Source organism: Sciurus carolinensis, chromosome 12 (assembly GCF_902686445.1).
Source record: "Sciurus carolinensis chromosome 12, mSciCar1.2, whole genome shotgun sequence".
NCBI lineage: Eukaryota > Metazoa > Chordata > Mammalia > Rodentia > Sciuridae > Sciurus > Sciurus carolinensis.
In genome coordinates this window covers 60280517-60301240 of record NC_062224.1, presented here as the reverse complement: position 1 = coordinate 60301240, position 20724 = coordinate 60280517, and the positions used below count along the sequence as shown (strand labels likewise).

The 20724-nt window shown below is 34.0% G+C and overlaps 1 protein-coding gene across 1 annotated transcript in view; it reads left to right on the top strand.

The window, feature by feature from the left end:
* The window catches only part of Smyd3 (SET and MYND domain containing 3), a 734617-nt gene that overhangs the window by 215648 nt on the left and 498245 nt on the right, over positions 1 to 20724 (top strand). The window contains exon 5 of the mRNA XM_047521142.1: positions 1393 to 1529. Coding sequence (XP_047377098.1) covers positions 1393 to 1529 — 137 coding nt within the window. The remainder of the gene's footprint in view (positions 1 to 1392; positions 1530 to 20724) is intronic.

Here is a 20724-nt window from a genome sequence, read left to right as displayed (position 1 = left end):
CTTTCCTTTATGTTGTTTTTTTTCCTAGTGGTTTTACAGTTTTGGGTTTTACATTTAAGTTTTTTATCTATTTTGAGTTGATTTTTGCATATGGTGAGAGGTATGGGAGTAGTTTCATTCTTCCGCACACTGTATTTCAAGTTTTCCCAGCACTGTTTATTAAAGAGACTGCTTTTTTCCAATATATGTCATTGGCACCTTTGTTGAAAATCAGTTAATTGTATATATGTATATTCATTTCTTACTTCTCTCTTCTTTTGCATTGGTCTCTGGGTCTGTGATTACTTTAGCTTTGTAGTATATCTTGAAGTCAATTATTGTAATACTTCCAGCATTTTTCTTTTTGCTGAATTTCTTTGACGATTCAGTTTTTCACGGTTCCATGTGAATTTTGTGATTATTTTTCTATTTCTGTGAAGAATCTCATTGTTATTTTGATAGGGCTTACATTGAATCTGTAGATTGCTTTGGGTAGTTTGGACGTTTTAGCAATATTCATTCTTTCAATTCATAAACATGGGAAATCTCCTATTTTGTGTCCCCTTCAGTTTCTTTTATTTGTCTTATAATTTTCACTGTAGAAATCTTTCACTTCCTTGGTTGAATTTTGTCCTAGCTATTTTAGTTTTGGTGTAGTTATTGTGAATAAGATTGCTCTTTTGATTTCCTTTTCCAGCAATTTTGTTATTGGTATATATAAAAAATTTTATATGTTGATTTTGTATTCTATAACATTAACCAAATCTGTTTTATCAGTTTTAACATTTTTTTTTCTTGTGGAGTCTCTCTTCAACTCAAGCAGCAAGAGAAACACAATTATCTCTTTCTTTTTGTGTTAAAGTAACTCTACATTTGTGTATTCAATCTGAAAATGAAATTGGGATTTCTTTGTTTGATACATGTTTTTGTGATGAACATTCTATATAACAAATTTAATTTATTTGAACTTTGTCTGAATTTATTCTCACTTTTGATCTTTTTACCTTTCAGATCATAATGTTTATCAGTTTGTCATGACCAAGTTATAAATTTTTCATGGACAAATCTGTTTAAATTCACTGACTTAATAAGGATTTATGATGGTTTGTGTATGTGTACGTGATGATGTAGAAAATCTGGTGACACACAACCTTACTGATTTTGGTTTTAAATCTTTTTCATTTGTATATGTATTTATTGTGTTTTCAATAGGTGTTTGATCTTATATTGTAGATTAAGTTTGGTAGAATTTAATTGGTTACATATGTACTATGATTTGTGGTTGTCAAAAAATAAAAAGATGTCAGAATTGAATGTAAGGCAGGAAGTATCTAGTTTAAGCAGCCAGCATAGAGTACCTGAAAATTATCCATTAAGTTTACTTTGTGATTCTGCTGTTTATTTTTTTGTTAGATATTAGTAAACTCACTGAAGATAAGAAAGAGGGCCTCAGGCAACTTGCAATGACATTTCAACATTTTATGAGAGAAGAAATACAGGATGCTTCTCAGCTGCCACCTTCTTTTGACATTTTCGAGGCCTTTGCAAAAGTAAGTATTGTTTCATTTAATGCCATGAATTAGTCCTTTACTTCTTCTTTTTTTGATATTATATCTTTAGATTTTATTTATTTATTTATAGTCCTTTACTTCTTATTATGCTGTTGGTTATAAAAATATGTAGAAACTTGATGGGAAATACAAGACCCTTAATGCCTTTTGTGAGTCCCCAGTTATTGGAGTCCCCCTAAATGTACTGTGTATACTGAATAATGAATTACTTTTCTGACTTACTATTATTCTTATTTTGGCCAGAGTGTGTTCATTAGCAACTCTTAAAGCATAATGTTAGTGGAAAGTGTGTGCTTTCTTTCCTCAAAAGAAAAGAGCATATCCCACTGTTTCTTACTAAAGGGTTAAAGTTTACCATTGTTTTCACTGAGTTTTATGATGTTGTTTCAACACTGAACCTGTCTTTGAAATGAAAAATGCATTGGAATCCATTTCTGATTGCGTGAACTTTAAATAGTATGAAAGCATAACCATTTTTGATTTAAAAATAATTGCCTAAAATTCTGTGTAAGTGTTTTAAATGACTAAAATCCTAGTTTAGTAATAGAAAACAGGTTTTATTTAGTATTTTCTTTGTGGCTGTCGGTAGTAGTTGCCTAAAGTGTTCTCTTTGAAAATGATTCTGAAAGTTTTACTTGGTCTTGGAAGGAAGAGTATGGTGATTGATTTCTATTTTCTTTATGTATGGTCTGGGAACTGAACCCAGAGGTACTAGAGTATACATTGAGCTATATCCCCAGTCCTTTCTATTTTTATTTTGAGATAGGGTCTCACTAAATTGCCAAGACTGGCCTTAAACTTGTGATTCTCCTGCCTCAGTCTCCCAGGTAGCTGGGATTACAGGTGTTCATCACCACCCTTGGTGCAGTGAATGATTCTTGATATCTACCCTGGAATAGGGATGATGTAGCACATACCCTTCTCACTGCTGTGGATGTGCTGTCTTTGTTTTCTCATATTCTGTTTTTAGTTTTGTGTTAATATTGATCACATTTTAATAAAATTTTATATTTTAAGCCGATTTTGCCAATTATTTGGTGATTTGTAAGCACATATTTAATTGACGCCGTCCAACGGAGTCAATTTGGCGAGGGGGACAAAAGAGTAGTGAGGTTCTTGAATTCAGAACGGTTTATTGATGAATCAGGAAACCCAGGAACTGGAACCTCCAACCTCGAACCTCTAAAAAAAAAGGAGGCGAAGGGTAGGGCTGACGCCAATTATGCAAAGATTAGGCGAGAGCTAGCTGCCCAATCATGGTAAAGGTCAAAACGAGCAGGCACGAGCAGGAGCACCTGTGCACACGTTGTGTGCATGGACTTAATTGGATATGGCCAATGACAAATCACCTGGGTGTGCTTATGCTAATCAACCTCCTCACAGCGATGTGATCAAAGCAACCTCTGGCTGGCTGCCAAGTGCCATCTCGGCGCCATCCTCACGGCATAGCCCCCAACATTTAATGGTGTGTTTGTTTCATGAGTAATTTAATGCTTTTTTTTTTTTTTTGGTAAGAATTTAAATATGATTACTTTCATTGCTAGATATTTATTCTTGTTTTTCCCAAATATACTTTTGTTCTTCAAAGTATGTTTTTATGATTTTCTGATAATATTTTAGCATTATGTTCTGGGTTTGTTTTTTTAAATTTTTAAGTGTTGATAGACCTTTATTTTGTCATTTATTTATATGTGGTGCTGAGAATCGAACCCAGTGCCTCACACATGCTAGGCAAGTGCTCTACCACTGAGCCACAACATCAGTCCTATGTTCTGGTTTATCCGTAATCAATTTAAAGTTGATTTCACAGTGTAGTGGTTAATTTTCATGCATCTGAGAAGTTTCTCATGTTCTTCTCATGTTCATTTTGTATGGCTCTGAAAATTATAACCTATTGCAATACCATAAATACAATGTACACAAGGCTTGTTGGCTACTAAACACTGTAAAAACACTACTGAAAGACAAAAATGTACCATGTGATAACTGTTCCTGTGTTCCTGGATTTAATTTGTGACATTATTTCTGGTTTTGGAAAGAGTTGGGCTAATTACAAGTTTCAGTGTGATTTAATAATCATGAAAAATATCTTAAAATATTTTCTAAATGTAAATGTACATTTACCAAATATAAAATGTGAATTGCTATCTTATTTCTCTCTTTCTCATGTTAGTTGTTAAACTTTTTTTTTTTTTTTTTGGTGGATTGAGTTCAGGGGTGCTGTACAACTGAGCTGCATTTCCAGCCCTTTTTATTTTTTATTTTGAGACAGTCTTGCTAAGTTGCCAAGACTGGCCTGAATCTTGGGATCCTCTTGCCTCAACCACCTGGGTTGCTATCACAGACGTGTACTGCCATGCCCAGTGTTAAACAATTTTAATCTTTTTTTCCTCCTAGAATGAAATTTTTCTCCATGTTGTATAAGGGGGAAGTTCTGTCATTGTGATGAAATGGGTAATTCTTTTTGACAAAGTTTTAATAGTATGCTACCTTCCTCCCCATTTACTTGAATTTGTTTTCGCTACTAGAACATACAGAGCTCTGAGGTTTTAGAGAGTAATTGGATTCAGATGTATCATTTCTGCCTTAAAATATAGTTTAGTAATCAGAGGAAAGCAGCATTAACCCATGGCTCCTGTATGTCTTTGTAAAAGTTTTGTTAATGTTTTGTCACTTGTAGTTATTTTGCAGCTCATAAATTTTTCTTTAAAAGAGATTACATTCTTCCTCCTCCTTTTTCTCCCTCCTCCCTTCCACTTCCTGCTTCTTGAGGATAAAATGATCTTAAGTCAAGCTAATTGGTATCCTGCAAATCTTAGTGATAAGCTGCTGAGCTCAAAACATTGCAAGTGTGTAGAGATGCTCATCACTTGAGCATACTGAAAGTATATGGAGAGTGCCAGAGAGAGAATGTTATATTAGTCTCCTGCCTCTGTTCCCATTTTACTGTCATAGAATTAATTGAAGAAGAGAAATGGTCATGTCAAAGCATACTTCCTGCAGTGGCCACTTGTATATGTACAAACTGTCAGTTCAGGATAGTTTCATGTGGCCTGCCTTCTTCAGCCTAAGGAGCTTACTTTTGAATTTACACCGTGAAGAAGGTTGGCTTTACCTGTCCTCAATAAACAAGATCCTGTTTTCTCTTTTTCTTTTGGTCCCTCTCCTTTATATTCATTGAAGTTCAGTGCAAGTACTAGAAATGCTAAGCTTTCATTTTAGCCCATGGCATTGTCACTGAAGGCATATGGAATTCTGAGAACTTTTCTAAATTTGTTTCTATCCTAATTGTTTTTTGACTTTTTGATTATGGGTATCTCCAAATGTATAACAATTAGAGGGAAGTATAATGAACTGTGATGTTTGCATCTCCTGGTTTCAGTAATATTCAAACTTGTGCTACATCTGGTATTTTTAATAGGTTTCACACAGATATTCTTTTTATTTTGTTTTAAATTTTCACCACTCATTAGAATTAATTAGTCTTTTCTTTTTTTAATTTTTATTCTTGATTTGTTTCCAAGGATCGAACCCAATGGTGCTTAACCAGTGAGCCCATCCCCAGCCCTATTTTATATTTTATTTAGAGATGGAGTCTCGTTGAGTTGCTTTAGGAACTCACTAAGTTGTTGAGGCTAGCTTTGAACTTTTGATCCTCCCAAGCTGCTGACATTACGGGTGTGCACCACTGTACCTGGTAGTCTTCGTTTTCAAGTTTCTTAGGGCTGGGGAGATAGCTTAGTTAGTAGAGTGCTTGCCTTGTAAGCATAAGGCTGGGAGTTCAATCCCCAGCACCGCAAAAAACAACAACAAAAAAAAAACACAGAAGTCAAGTTTCTTGGTTCCCTGAGAAGTGTTCTAATGAATTCACTTAGTAAATCAGTGGACCTTTTTTTAAATCTGGAAATTATCTATCAAGATAAATAAAAACCTCAGCCTGTCAAGAGTCTTACTTAAAGATATGCATATCTTTCTTAAACTTGTACTTGACCTCAAAGGAAGGGGGTCAGCAGAGGATGAAAGGTTTTTAATCCTGAGAGCATGTTTCGTTCTTGTCTGAGCTGATGCCTTTTCTAATGAAAACCTGTGATTCATCCTGTGATTCATGCCTGGAAGGTAAAAACAAGAGAGTTTATAAAGACTCTTGAATTTTTGGGGAAAAATAATGTGTCTTTTCTGTTGGCGAGGTTCTCAGCTCATTGTGCTTCTGCTGGTTTAGTCTTGGTTTTACCTGTAAAACTTTTCTGCCATTATACCAAAGACCATACTGTATAGTCATTGTATGGGTCATTCTCACATGTTCTTCCATTTTGCTGACTTCTTAGCACTTTTTTCTTAGTCCTTAGACTCTCATTCCCCATTCCCACATAAACACACACATGAACCACAGTTGGGTTTTAGATTGTAGGATTTTTCTATAAATTTCTTCTGTTAACTTACTTGACTGGAAAAGTTAAGTAGCAAGAGATGTAGGAAGGATAAGTTTTTCTAGTGGTGATCAAGGAGGACCCCACCTTGGAAGTAGAAATTGACATGAATTCCAGAAGAGAAGATGGTATTGAGAATCAGTTACATACAGTGGTATAGAAATGCTGGTGGGGATCGCGGTGGTGCTGAGGGTTCTTCCCCAAGTTGAGGGAAAGGAAGTGTCACCTGTGGAATGCAGGTTTCATTTACACAATAATTCCAGTTGCAGTGAAAGCTTGATGTTTAAAATACTTTGTGTTAGATGGTAATAGGAAATTGGTGTGTGTAGTGGTGCCTGCAGAATTTCTATAGAGGAGGAGCTACAGAGTGGTGATCCGGTAGATGGATGGAGAATCTGAAGAGATTTACTTCTAGCTTTATTTGCATAATGGGGTTTTCTTTCTTTCTATTTCTCTCTTTCTTTTTTAACTTACGTTGTATACCTTGGGAGTGTGTAGTTGAATGGAAATAAAAGTATTAGCGTGAGGAATGGAAGGCAGTAAATGCCACTGACAGCAGCAAAGGTGTTCAAAGTGTGGGATGTGCACTGGTGGGTTTTAGTGAGACATGCTTATTTATATACTCATGAAAAATAAAGGCCAGGTTCATCTCTGCCAGCTCTTTTTGCATTTGTTTAGAGAAAATGTATGTCTCCAATCCTGTAAATGCCTCCTCCTTCCCACTCTGTACTTTTGTTCCTTCCACTTCTATTTTCAAACATAATTTCTGGTTAGGTTTTGAAATGGATTTATTTTGGAATGACAACTAACATGATTTGATCTACTGATTGGATACTAAACATTTACTACAGATATAGAAATTGTTCTACTAGTCATAAATACTAACTTTAAGGCTTGAAAATTGTGGTTAGTGATAGGGCAGACTGAATGGGAGCTGAGTAGTATAATGGTGCAGTGGCTTTCTCCAGATAAGAAAGTGAAATTCTCTGAGTCTCAATTGGCTCATCTCTAAATGAAAATAATAATATTATCTACTTCGAGGATAAGAGTGAGGATTAACTGTAAGGTGCTTAGCTGAGTGTCTGACACATATTATTAATTTCTACTACCACTGCCTGACCTCCCACTTTATTGGCACTGAGTATAAAACACCAGTGTTTTATGTCTCCCTGTGCTGTCATCTGGCAGAGAGCACAGTCTGTGGCTGATTGTAAACTGGAGTTTCAGATGGTTGCTTACAGTTGTGCCCAGTACTGGTGTCTCTTGAGATACCAAGAATTACCTGTCTTGATGCTAAGAAATTTTACAAACAGTAAATAACGTTTTTCCCTAGTAAGCTGTTTTGGTTTCATTCTATAGCTGTTGTGGTCAGAAATTCATTATTTCCTGCATTTGTAATAGCTCTATGATCTCAAAATAATTTCATGTAGAAAATGTTAAAGCTGACTTCCTATAATGAATGATATCTTTCTTACACATACATTTTAAGAGGGTGGAAATTAAATTATAAGATGGTTTTAGTTGTCCTAATTTGCTAAAGTGAAAAAAAATGTGTAGTATCTTTTCTATTCCACACCTCAAAACATTGATACATAGTGATTATACATTGATAATTATTGGTCATGCTTATTAATAGGCTAAACTTAATTTCAATAAACTGGTTTTGAGATTATTTTCTATGTATAGTAAGGAACTTTTAGGGATTATTTTACACTATTCTACAAGACAATCTACTTTTTTTCTGGACTTACAACTTTCTTTTGTAAAAATGGATTTTACAGACTGATTAGAAATGTGGTAAGATCTGAGCAATAAAATAGAAAATGGACTGGTTGCCTAGAAGGTTTCAAAAACAGACAGATATTAAGTTGGAAGCAACAAGAATAAAAGTGACCTTCTTGACCACAAAACATATGTCATTGTTAGCATTTCTAGAGCTCTGCAAAGTGCTGTTTAGTTTTACAGTGTTGTGCAACTGCCACAGAATTTTTTGATTAGAAATTCCACATCTGTTTGAGAATGTTTCCCCCCTTTTTCCTTCAAATGAAATAATAATTCTCCTAGTAGCATGTTATTTTATCCTTTAGGGCACATATGTGACCTCCAGAGCTTGCCTTTCTAAAATCTAATTTTTAGTGGTATTAGCTAAGCTGGTTTTTTAATATATACTGTGGTTATATAGATTTGAAAGGGTATATTGGAAGTTGTTTTTGTATTGTTATACTTAAATTTTATGCTGTTTCATGCTGAGTAAATTCTTTTTCTGTGGGAGAGAATATTTATTGGAGAAGCAGTGGAAAAAGTCTTCCAAGAATCTTCCTAATTTATAATATGAAAAGAAATAGTGATTTAGTATTTTTGAGATATGTTAGAAATAAGGACAAAGAAATCAATAATGATATTATATTCAAGATTATATACTTGAATTTGGCTTGTATGCATGCACCTCTAAGACCAAGAATGTTAATAAATAATTTGTGATATTCTGCCATAAACTAATAATTCTTGTGAAGTATATAAATTAGCATGGAAGAAAATTACCAAATAAACCTCTTTTGGTATTCTTTGTCTTCTCTGGTGACCAGTGCACATCTCTAAAGAGCAAGAAGGAAGTTGATCATGATATATTCAGCTTTTAATCTTCAAGTTTTAGTTGTATTGACCTTCTCATTCTAGATATGCTTGTGCCCTATTGCTTCATTATGGCAGATAGTCTAATTTGTGAGCAGAATATTACCTCTGTTGTTGTTTTGAAAGGTCAGGAGTATGTGTGTCTGTCACTTGAGAGTTTCAAGTTCATGTAGGACCAAATTTTAAAGCCTTTTTGTTGATGAGCTCAGTTGGGTTTCACTACTGAAGCATGCTGTAAAGTAGTAAAGAAAGCAATCTTTTGAATTAATAAAGTGATGGATTATCTAATTACAAAGTTGATGTGAAATGGCAGTATGATAACTTTGACTGCATTACTAAATGATCCCAGTGACTGATCAGATGTGCCCGGGTTCCATTAAGGAAAAATATGCCATTAAATATTTAATACTGAGAGCGAGCAGACACACCGGGATTGCTAACCTCCAGTCACCGGGGTGCATGTTATCTATACGTTTGGTGGTAACTACTAGATGAAGTATCTCTCTCGTCTGCTCAGAACAGCTGCTAGAAGGCTTAGTTATTGGGATTATACTTCTCTGCTGGTTTTAAGTAAAGCAGGCAAACAGCCAAGATACTTAACTGTACACAGATCCTGGCATTCTCATTATGAACAACTGATGATGCACTTATGATTTATATGTTTTTTCTTTATTACAGCAGATTGAGTCCCTAAGTAGATTCAAGAGACAGTTATTCTCAAAAATGATCTTCAACCTTCAAGTAAAGTGATATTTGTAGGACACTTGGGCTTTCAAAAAAAAATAAGTTGTTGGAATTTTTAATGTTGATATTTATATATCATGTTTTTAATTTTCAGTCATTTGATTAATATTTCTCTTCATTTATGTGTAAATAACCCATGATGAATTGGTGTATGTTTATTTTAGTTAAAGATCAAATTCCAGCTAACTTCAGAAGTTGGGAAGGATAATTAGTAAGAGTTTTTGTCAGCATTTTTATCTGTACCTGTGTTAGTCAAGGTTAATGGCTTATGTATGGGCTAATGCTTTGATTAAAAGTATTGATGGACAAACATATTTGCCAGGGCTTGTTACCTCATCTGTTTGAGTTTATAGGTTGCCATTAATTCAGTTAAAGGTGATATTTTGAAAATGACATCATGTCATTGTGAAATGGTAGAGGTTACTTTCACTGTTTTGACTTTTCTTTAGTGGCAAAAATCTTTCCTAGGTAATCACTCAGGAATTGCGTTGTATTTATTTTGAATTTATAGCAACTTTCATAGTATGCAGTAGGTGTTTAATTGTTCACTGAGGGATACAACTTGGTAGGGACACAACTTGGTGGAGAACACTTTAGACCACAAAGTTAACACTTAAAAATTGCACCCTTTTCTGTTTTGTGGAGAATACTTAGGTATTGTTAAAAATTTTGTAAACTCTAAGTATAGAAAATAGGCAGAAAGACATCTTTAACATGATGGTAAAATTCATGGAGTTCAGTAAGATAGTTGATAGATAATAGAGACTATAATTATGTTCAGTTCATCAGCAAATGGTGAACCATGTTACTTACTGCAGGGTCTGGAAACTTTTTCTGTAAAGTTCAAATAGTAAATATTTAGACTTTGTAGGCCGAGAGACCAAATAACTGCAGCATGCAATGAGAGCTCAATTTGTGGCAGTTTCTTTTTTAAAAAAATGAATTATTTAAGGTTGACAAAAATATTCTGTATTTTATCATGTACAGCATGACAATGTGAGATATGTAAACCTTATGGAGTGACTGAATTGAGATCATTAATATATACATGTCCTCACATATATTCAGCTCCTCAACTCTGCCATTGTAGCTTGAAGGGGCCCAGGGGCAATCAGTTAATGAAGGTGTTGTAGGATTCCCCCATAGAGAGAGGACATGGGGGCCTTCAACAGGAAGCCATGTTTATCAGTGCCAGCATTGACTCGGTGGATTCATTTCTAAAGGCCCAGCACCCAACGCAGGAGATGTTACTTTATATTCCTCTTGTTAGTCCCTTTTTTCATGCTAGCTCTTTGTCTCCCAAACAAGGGAATGCACATTCTGATTGGGCATTCTGTTTCCATACTATAGAGTTACAACAGTGTTACAGTAGAGTTGTGGAATGTGTATACTGAAATCGATGGTGCCATGTTATCTTTTCTTTGTTCTGAGAAAGTTCCTACCACAAAGGGCATGTGCCCCTGTACTAACTGAGGCTTTGTTTAAGATGCTAACCATTGATTTTCATATAGTTTTCACATATCACCTAATATTCTTTTACAAAAATTTCTCCTACTATTTAAAAATGTAAGAAAACTTTTTTAACTTGTGAGTTACACAAAAGCAGATGATGGTCCAGATTTGACCTATGGGCCATTATTTGTCAATCTCCGAATTATCCTTTCTAAGCCAGAAGATATATTGCACACATTAGAAAATAGAATATGCTGTCAGGAAATTCTTTAATTAACAATAGGTGTAGCTAATACTTTATCTTTTACCTTTTAACAAGTCATTAGTTCTGTAGTTTTATATTGCAAATCACGTTTGTAAGCACATGGTTTTTTGAGTTTATTTCTTTTTACTCCAGCATGTTTTAATTCAATAACTTCAATAATGTTTCAATTCAATAATGTTGTAGAAGAGATGCAGTCATTTTACTAAAGAGAAAAAGAAATAAAGTTGTCAAATAGAAAAAACATGTGCTTTATTAATAATGTTCTATGTACTTAAAATTGTATTCTTATTATTTTTTTTTAGCTAAAGGTGTTTTATTTTGTTATTTCCTCTCAAAGTGAAGCATGCAGATATAGATTTCTATTAGAAATAGTTTGTGTAACTTAGGTTCAAAGTTTTTGATTCAAATTTTTTCTTAGATTATGAATTATTGCCCAGAGATTTTTACATTGTGACTTGGTAATTTCTATTACAAATGAGAAGGACCTTTTGTAGGATAAAAAAGTAAATATGTTGCAGAGTTATTATATTAATAGTGATAAAAATTGTGATAAACTGCTCTATTAACTTTTGTAATAGGCAGAAATAAAGTGAATCTATTGAGGGAAGAAATCAGATAATTGCCATTTGATGTGAAAAATAAGGTGACTTGCCGTATTAGAAAGGCAAGGATTTGAATTTGGGGGTGTTTTCTATAAACCAGATTAAGAATGTGTGTCCTGATCAAGGGGAAAATTGTCTCCCTTTCTCTGCAAAGATTGATTTGCATTAAAATTTGAATGTTCAATACCCAGTGTTACATGTTTAAAGAGACATATTCAAGTAAGCATTCATTTATAAAGTATGATGAAGGACAGAAAGCCTTAACATATTGGGCACACTGATTATTTTTCAACATTTGAAAGAGAATTATAATTAGAATTATAATTAGAGTGTTTCGGGGCATATCAGCCTGCCCTAGTTCAGTTTAAAGCCACCTCTCCCTGGAAGAGTTTAATTCAGCATTACAGTTATGTGCAGGATGGGTTGGTTATCTTTAGAAGTAAAAAGTAAGGCTAGATAATGTAAAAAGTGCTCTTTGAGTTTGTGAATCTGTGATATTCATGGTGTATCACAGAAGAATAGTAGTCTGTTTTCCCTCATTCTCTTTATTGAAGTTCTACTTTTTCTTAATGGTTTGACTCAAATCTTTGGTAAAATCCACTTGATTGGGATTGGTCTTTTCCTTTTATAAAATCAGTAGTGACTGCTTTTTCTATGCCAACCATTTCACAACCATAAATATTCTGTGTTTTTTTTTTTGTTTGTTTGTTTGTTTTGTTTTGTTTTTTTTTTTGGTAAACTGTAAATTCCTTCCTTAAATATAATAGAATCATACAATTTTAGAACTAAGAATATCACAGAAACTGGTCCAATACCCTGCCCACTTTTTCTCCTCTTTCTTTCCCCATGATGTATCAATTGCTGCTCAGAGAAGGCTAAATAGTTACCTAGAGATAGGGAAAAAGCTAGAGTTTGTCTTCTAAAGTTAGTCTAATATACTTTCTCTTGGTTGATGCCCTAGTGTTCAACTGTCTGATAAAATGAAGTAAAAATGAGATGTAAAAAACAGATGTTAAATTACAAACAGCTTTTCAGTAATATCTTATTCTTTGTATTGGAGATTGTTTATATAAAACAGAAAATTAATTAAGAAATTATGTAATAGTATTATTCTCATCAGCATTTGAAATTATATTGGGTTGTCTTTATGTTGATGAGTTTTAATTTCAGAGTTCTATATGTCTGTATTTAAAGGATTGTGGCTTTCCAAACCAGCTGGATACCCTTCCTTCAGATAACCCAGTTATAAACAAAATTTCTGTATTATAAATTGGCAACATTTGGATTTATCTTAGAATCTCCCAGTTTTAGCCCATACTTACCACAAAGCCAATAGGTATTAGACAGTGACACTGATCTCTGTGTTATATTAATAGATCAAGGGACAATTGAGGAATTTATAATAAGTTTGTTAGGTAAAGGAAACAGCTTTACTTGGCTCTCTTAACTTCAGATTTCCTTCCCATTCCTACATGCCTCATTCTGTGTTTTGTAAGTTGTGTGTGAGAACTCTAATTATAAGCCTTAGGAGCAGAATCTAGAATGAGGGAAGTAAAAAGGTTTGATAATATTTCTCTAATTCTAAAATATTGTTGTAGACAATGTGGTAAATTAATCAAGGAACCTGCTATTTCTATACAGGTAGTACATCATGTCTCATACACCTCTTTCTCTCATGTATTCAAAATCTACATAAGTGCTGGTAGAGTAGGGGAAGTTTTTCATAGCAATTAGTTCTGCACTGATGCCACCATAGGTCTATGTGAAAATAAAAGTAATTAATGGAATTTTCATGGTGTTAAACTTCCTTTGGAAATCTGAATTCTATAATCTTGAAGTACATTAATTATCTAAGAGCCCTATAGCCTGGGTCTGTATTGTTTCTAAGCCGTTATTGGATATTATTTCTTCTATAATTCTATAGATATATTTCTATATTGAAACATTGTATAATGCAGTTGACTATACCATATAGAGAACAATCCTCTTTGACTTTCTTAGCACCTTTGTTTTTTTTCAGGGATATTTATTTGACATTAACATTTATACCTATGGCATAGGCAAATAGTCCTCAAGTATTATTGTGGAACACATACTTGTAAAGAAAAGAAAAACACTGAAATTATAACATGTGATCAGATTGTAGTCCAGGGCACTACTTCAAGTTGCAATTGACATTTGGTTTTAGTTCTTATGTTAATAGGAAAAAAAGATCAAGGCACTGCTTGTACAGAGCTGCTTCATGTCTTCTGTATTAGAATTAGGACTATATATACCCTCTACAGAATTTTCTCTACTTTCCTTTCCTTTTCTTCCCCACTGAGTGATAGCACTTTGTTCACATAGCAGAGCCAGCACAGTATCTGGAGAGGACTGCATAACTTGCCGCTTGGTATCCTGGGGTCTTTTTTCTCTTTATGACATGAGAAGTTGGAAACTTATGTTGTTTTGGTGCCTCAGAAGTCTTTTGTAATAAGAGGTGTCTGTACTATTAATTTTCTTACTTTTCCATTTGTCCAAGATTCCATAGAACAATATGCACTCAAACCTCAAATATGCAGATCTTAAGTTGTGATATTGTCCAACCTTAATTTTTTTCCCCTGCAGTTCTGAGGATTGAACCTGGGGTCCTCTACCACTGAGCTATATCCCCAGACCTTTTATTTTTTGATTTTTAAATTTTGAGACAAGGTTCCACTGAGTTACCCAGGCTGGTCTTAAACTTGTGATCCTCTTGTCTCAATCTCTGGAGTTGCTGGGATTTCAGGCATGTACCATGATGCCAAGCTAGAAATCTTTTAATCAATGTATGTGGCTTGATCTGCCCCTGATTCTCTTTCTGCCTTTCTCATCACTTTGTTTAAAAAATTATCATTTACTGGTTCTTCTCTTATTACCTGTTAAATGACAATATTCTGCTCCCATGACTTTACTTGCCTGCCTGTGTTTTCAGAACAACCAAAGCTTCATCTCCAATCTTGATATTTTTTTCTGAGATCTAATCCCATATTTTCTACTTATTAATGAAAATCTTTATCTGAACACTGTCTTAACTTCAGGTTCATCATGTCCAATACTTAAGCTCCTCCCTCTTTTCCTCATTAAAACACTCTATTTTGCTGGGTGTTGTGGTGCATGCCTGTAATCCCAGCTACTCAGGACGCCAAGGCAGGAGGATTGCAAGTTCAAGGCTATCTTCAGAAACTTAGTGAGATGCAGTCTCAAAATTCAATGAAAAGGTCTGGGGATGTAACTCAGTCGTAAAGAGCCCCTCAATCCCAGTATCAAAAACAAAACAAAAGAAAAAAAAAAAAAAAACAGAAAAAAACATAAGACTACAAAACACAAAAAAAACCCAAAATACTGCCAAGTTACTAATAATTACTTCAAATTTCTTTATAGCAAAATAATAAGCATAGAATTAAATCCTATACTCTACAGCATATTTTTCTGAATATATTGCTTGACATTTTAATTTCTATAAATAATATGTTTAGTTATGTGAACTAGGAAAATGTGAAGATTAACAAGGCTTCATTATGAATCTTTTTGTGAAGGGAGGTTTGTTTTAGTAATCTCATTGCTCTGTTTCAAAAACCTAGATTTCCAGGCATGTACAGGCTGGTTTTCTCTAAAGAAAGTTACATTTGTGATTAGTTCAATCTATTTTTTTTCCCTTTTCTGCAGGGAACAATTCTTTCTTTAATGGTTTTCACTGAATTCTTTGTGTCCATTTGCATTTATATTTCTAGAGTTGGGTGGAATCTCTCTTGCTTAATTATACTTCATAGGAAGAGTTTGATGAGATTAGCTCCTCAAGCCTTTTTGGCCATGTCTCAGCAAGTGCTTTCCTCCTTTCCTTAAACTTATTAGTGTCCCAGGGAACTTTTCTATGGGAAATACCTGTCCCATAGTTCAACCTGCTCTTTTCTCAATTACTTCAGCCAGTTTTTAAGAACTACAGTAGACACAGTGTAAGAAGCAAAATAGAATCCTGAAATTTTCTCCCTGATTAGTAGAAGAAATAAGGGTCATATTCACACTGTTGTACATCTTTACACAGCCATTTAATTCGGTCATCATATATTTTAAGTATTAGAGCTTTTAGTTCTTCTCTCTCTTGCCCTTTTGGGGTAAACTGGCCAGTTCCCTGTACTGCAGTTTGGCTAGAGGAGTGGAGTCATCCAAGTGCCTGCTCTTACTTTATTGTCTGCATGTATTTTGTTTCTGCTTTCCCATTCATGTCATAATGTGATAACATGTTTTGATAAATGCTTTGTTTTGCTTGAATTTGAGCCTGTTCTGTGAAGTGGAAAGCCTTTGAGAAGATTGTAGGCCAGTATACTTGTCAATGTTAAATATTTTTTAACAAGTAAAAAATACATATTGGTTTTAGAAACAACCTTGACATTCTATTACTTATATTAATATGGAATACATGCTTTCTAAAGATTTTTAGTGTAATTAAACTTTTAAAAATCTTAGGCACATAAGTAGTTTTCCATTTCTCTGGATGGATACTAGTTTGGGTGCTTATTTTGATGTTTTAAAAAATGTTGACATAACAGTTCTTTCTGTCTTTATTTTTAAGTGACAGCAGAATTCCAAGTATAAGAAAATGTGATTAATTCTCTCACTTTTAAGTCATTTAATCATTCTTTGCCTAACAGCTGCTTTCTATTCAGTACATTGAACATAAAATTCTGGAGTGCCTTTGTGCTATCATAAATTTTAAATGAGAACCATTCTTCCCCTAAGTATTGTATGATATTGCTGTTTTGAATTTGTCAGTGTGATAGGCGACTTTTCTAGAGATTGCTATTGCAGTTGGCTAAGAGGGCCTGCTTTTGGGACTAAACTCTTTCCCCTGCACTGTATCTCACTATCATATTTAGTATTATATGTTAGCAGTAAAGAAGGGGGAGAATTGGTTCAACTTGCCATTCCTAAGCTCCTTTTATTTCTGTAGTATATTAGATAAATGAAGAAATAGGGTCAAGTTAAAGCAGTGGGATTTTTAGTTGAATATTTTAGGTGAGAAAGAACCAGCTTAATACATTTCATTTCAACAAATTCATATGGACTCTATCCATAGCACAATGTGCTAAAATAATAGTTAAGACTTAGTTTCTGTCACACATACACACGCGTACACACACACGCATAAATATATACATACACATATGTATATGTACAGAAAGAAAGTTTCTTGAAAGCACGACTGTGTTGCCACCATCTTTATTTAAATTTTCTCCACTGTATGAATTAAAATTCATACTTAGTACATTGTAGGCACTCAGAATGTTTCCAACAGAAAATGATAATGATGTTGAGGGTTGGGGTGGAAAAACATTTGATTTGGGCATTCAATGGAAGGTGTGTTAGTTAATTTTCCACAGTATAACAAAATATCTGAGATAGTCAACTGAGAAAATGTTTGGCTCACAGTTTTGGAGGTTTCAGTCCATGATCAATTGCTTTGGCAAGGTAGCACATCATGATTGGAGCATGTGGTAGACCAAAACCTGTCTTTCATGACCAGGAAGCAAAAAGTCCAGAAGGCAGAAATTTAGATCCCCACAGTCCCTTCAAAGGCATTCTCTCAGTGACCTAAAGACTTCCCATTAGGCCTCACCTACTAAAAGTTCTGCCATTTCCCAGTAGTCCCATCCTGGAGACCAGTCCTTTGACACATGGGACTTTGGGGGACATTAAGCATCCAAACTACAGAAGAAGGTATTTTAAATATGCGGAAGAGTCTGTGCTGACTTCCTAGAATTTAATATCCTTGCTCCAGAAAGACCAATGCAGAACCCAGAACTTCAATGACTCTGAATCCCAAAGTAGAAAGCCACCCAAGGAGATTTTTGCTGTTGGTTTATGCTAAATAGATGTGAGTCTTTTTGGTTAGGTGCAGTTGATTTGAGATTTTCTTTGGAATTTACAGCCTGAGGTTTTAGTGATTTTTGAAACCCTTTGTGAGTACTCTACATGCTGCTTGCTCTTCCTGATAGGAGTTCCCCAATTCATGATAGCGTGATCTTCAAATGGAAAATTTGGCTGTGGGATTTGTGTTTTATGTTGCTTTCTGTTTTCTATTTTTCAGGGTAAACTTAGAAGGATCTTTATAAAGACATGAAGAGAAAGCATATTTAGAAGTCTCAGATAGTTTGAATACCATGAAATTAGAGTTTTAAAAAGCTTATAGCTGACATATATAAAAGAACAGAGACACCAAGGGGGAATAAATTCAACATTGAATTTAGCAGTTAGAAAATTACCTTTGCTCTTTTTATTTTTCATATGAACTAAAAGTGTGAAATCACTTATTTTTCATTTCAGAATTAGAAATTGAGTGATTATACTTCTATTATTTTTTCCAAAATGGTAAGCTATATCGCTCCTAATAAAAAGCTGAGTTACTCTTTTTCATTTTTAGTGCCACCCCACCCCCAATTTGAACTCAAATCTACTTGTAGTGAATTGGTGTGTTAGGTAATTGATATCTAAATCAGCCAGTATGTTTTGAAATGGATCGCAGGCCACAAAGTCACAGTAATTTAGAATTTGGTAAACTTGTGACTGAGTTCTGTGATGACAGTGTCTGGATTGAGGGAGAAGGAAGGTCAGAATGGTTCTATCTGAGCAAAAGTTTGCTTTAGTTAATTTTTTTGTAGAGGATTATTTTGTAATATTATACCCTAAAAGTAGCATACAAATTTAATTTTGGGAGTACTTATGCCTTAGTAAGTTAGAGGTGTAGGTTTACTTTTATGCATGATCTTTTATGTATTATACTAAGGCACTGACATGATTATCGATTGAAAAGCCCCCTCTGGACTGTGAATGTCGCTTAGTGATAGAGCACTTGCCTAGCATTTGCCAGATCCTTGGTTTGATCCCCGAACTTCAAAAAATAAAGATTAAAATAAACAAAAAACAAGAAAAGCCATATCTGTTAGTGATTTCATCATGCTGCTAAATTATTCAAGTTTTAGAATGAAAAATATAGTTTTGTTCAGTTCATGCAGCATTAAAATATGAAAAATGTAAGTTTTTGAAAAAATATGGCATTACAGTAAAGTTTTAAGATACAGTCAGTTGAATAGTTTTAACTCAGAAATTTGTATAAGCCTTCAGTTCTGTTTTGTAAGGAAGACAGGAGCACATGTAGGTTTTGTGATATCACCAAGAGGCTTTGCAGATCTCTGGCTCACCAATCAGCTTAGCTCTTTTTAAGGCTGGGGGAATGAGAACTTCAGTAATTTGGGTTGGTCACGGTTGAGTGCTGCCATTAGCTATCAGGAGCATACTAAAGGGCTACGCAGTATTATACTCATTTTTTAAGACAAGATAATAGTTGAAAATTGTAGTACAACCTAACTTTGTATACATTTGAAAGAAAGGAACCTTGGAGTATTTTTTATTCTTTTATATTAGATTTTCTAATTAAGAATTCTGTGGCATTAATAAAAATTCCAACTTCATTTAGAAACCTTTCTTTTCTAAATATAACTATGGAAACCAATATGTTAACTTCAAATTATATTCTTCAAATAACTTTATTTCCTTTATCTTCTCTCTTTAATATTCATTTTTAACATTTATGAGGAAGTATCCCTTATCTGCATATTATAAAAGGGAAGCTGTCTGACTCGACTGTTAAATTTTTTGAATGTAATAAAGCTGTGAAATTACTATGACCCCTAATACTTTATGTTAAAAGGAGAATTTGTGTTACATTGAAGATAACAAGGAAGCTCTTATGCTGAGCCTTGTGCTAAAATGAGGTTTTTGTCATCCTATTAATTGTTGTTTGAGTTCAACATTGTTCTTGTGGCAGTTTTGTATGTTCTTGTAAGATTTTAACATCAAATGTGAAATGAAATCCATAATCATTGCTTTGGTAAGTGAAGTCCTTTGGAGTCAGGGATTATTGTGAGAGACTTGAGGCATCTTCTCCCATAGCTTTGAGGCAGCATCTGGACTTCTTATGTTCATGACTTCTTATGTCACAGATACTATTTATATTAAGTCATACATGCTCCTAACTTCAAATAATTGTATGGAACTTTGGCCTGTGTTCTGTGACTATTGCTGGAATACAAGATCAAGCGGGTATATGCTGGTGGTTCCAGGTGAGCTGAGCAAGGCCGCTCTTCATGGTGGAGCCCAGGAACATAAATTTCACAAAGATTAGAGTTTCACATGTGTTTAGTCGTTTTTAAACACAAACAGACAAAATACTCTAAACCACAATCCACAGAGATTTATCACAGGACTATTTTTCAGATAGAAATTTATTAATTTGTAGCTTATGGCTCAAAAACAACAGAGGCATTGGAAGAACATTTGAGTTAACACCACAGATTTATACAGAGCTTGGATTGCAAAGTGGCATTTTTAAGGCAATGGTGATTATGTGATTGATAGGATAGATGCTTGGATGGAAGAGAATGCTCCCAATTCTAGCAATGTTGTTGTTGGTGGGGTTATAGGCTTTAGGCTATGGTTTATTCAGCTTTGAGGGTAGCAATAAAAATCTTTGTGGTACATTTTTCCTCACTGTTTTTTCCTGCTTATGTATTATTCATTGAAGTCTATTTTATCATATTTTCAGATGTTTTCTGTTGCTGGTCATTTACTAATATTTGGAGAAATATGTACTTTTGTGGCATGTGTGCACATGAAATTCTTTCAAATTTATTATTTTGCTGAATATTTTGTAGTAGGTTTTTTAATTAAAGTATGTTTTCTCATTTACTATGGCTACCTCCATAGGAATTTTTTCCAGTTTATTATATTTTGCTGCATGCTTTATACAGATTTTTACTATTATATTTGTTTTATATATGTGGTATATAGGAATTCATTTAAATGTGTTTTACATTGTGGCTTATTTTCTTAGTTACTAGCATTTGAAATATAATACTGTGATTCTATTTACCAGTAAAATTTTTATGCCTTACTCCCTATTGAGCATTTTCTGATCCACTATGCATTGAAATTAACTTTGTGATCTCTCAATTTATTTTTAGGCTAGTAGATGTCAG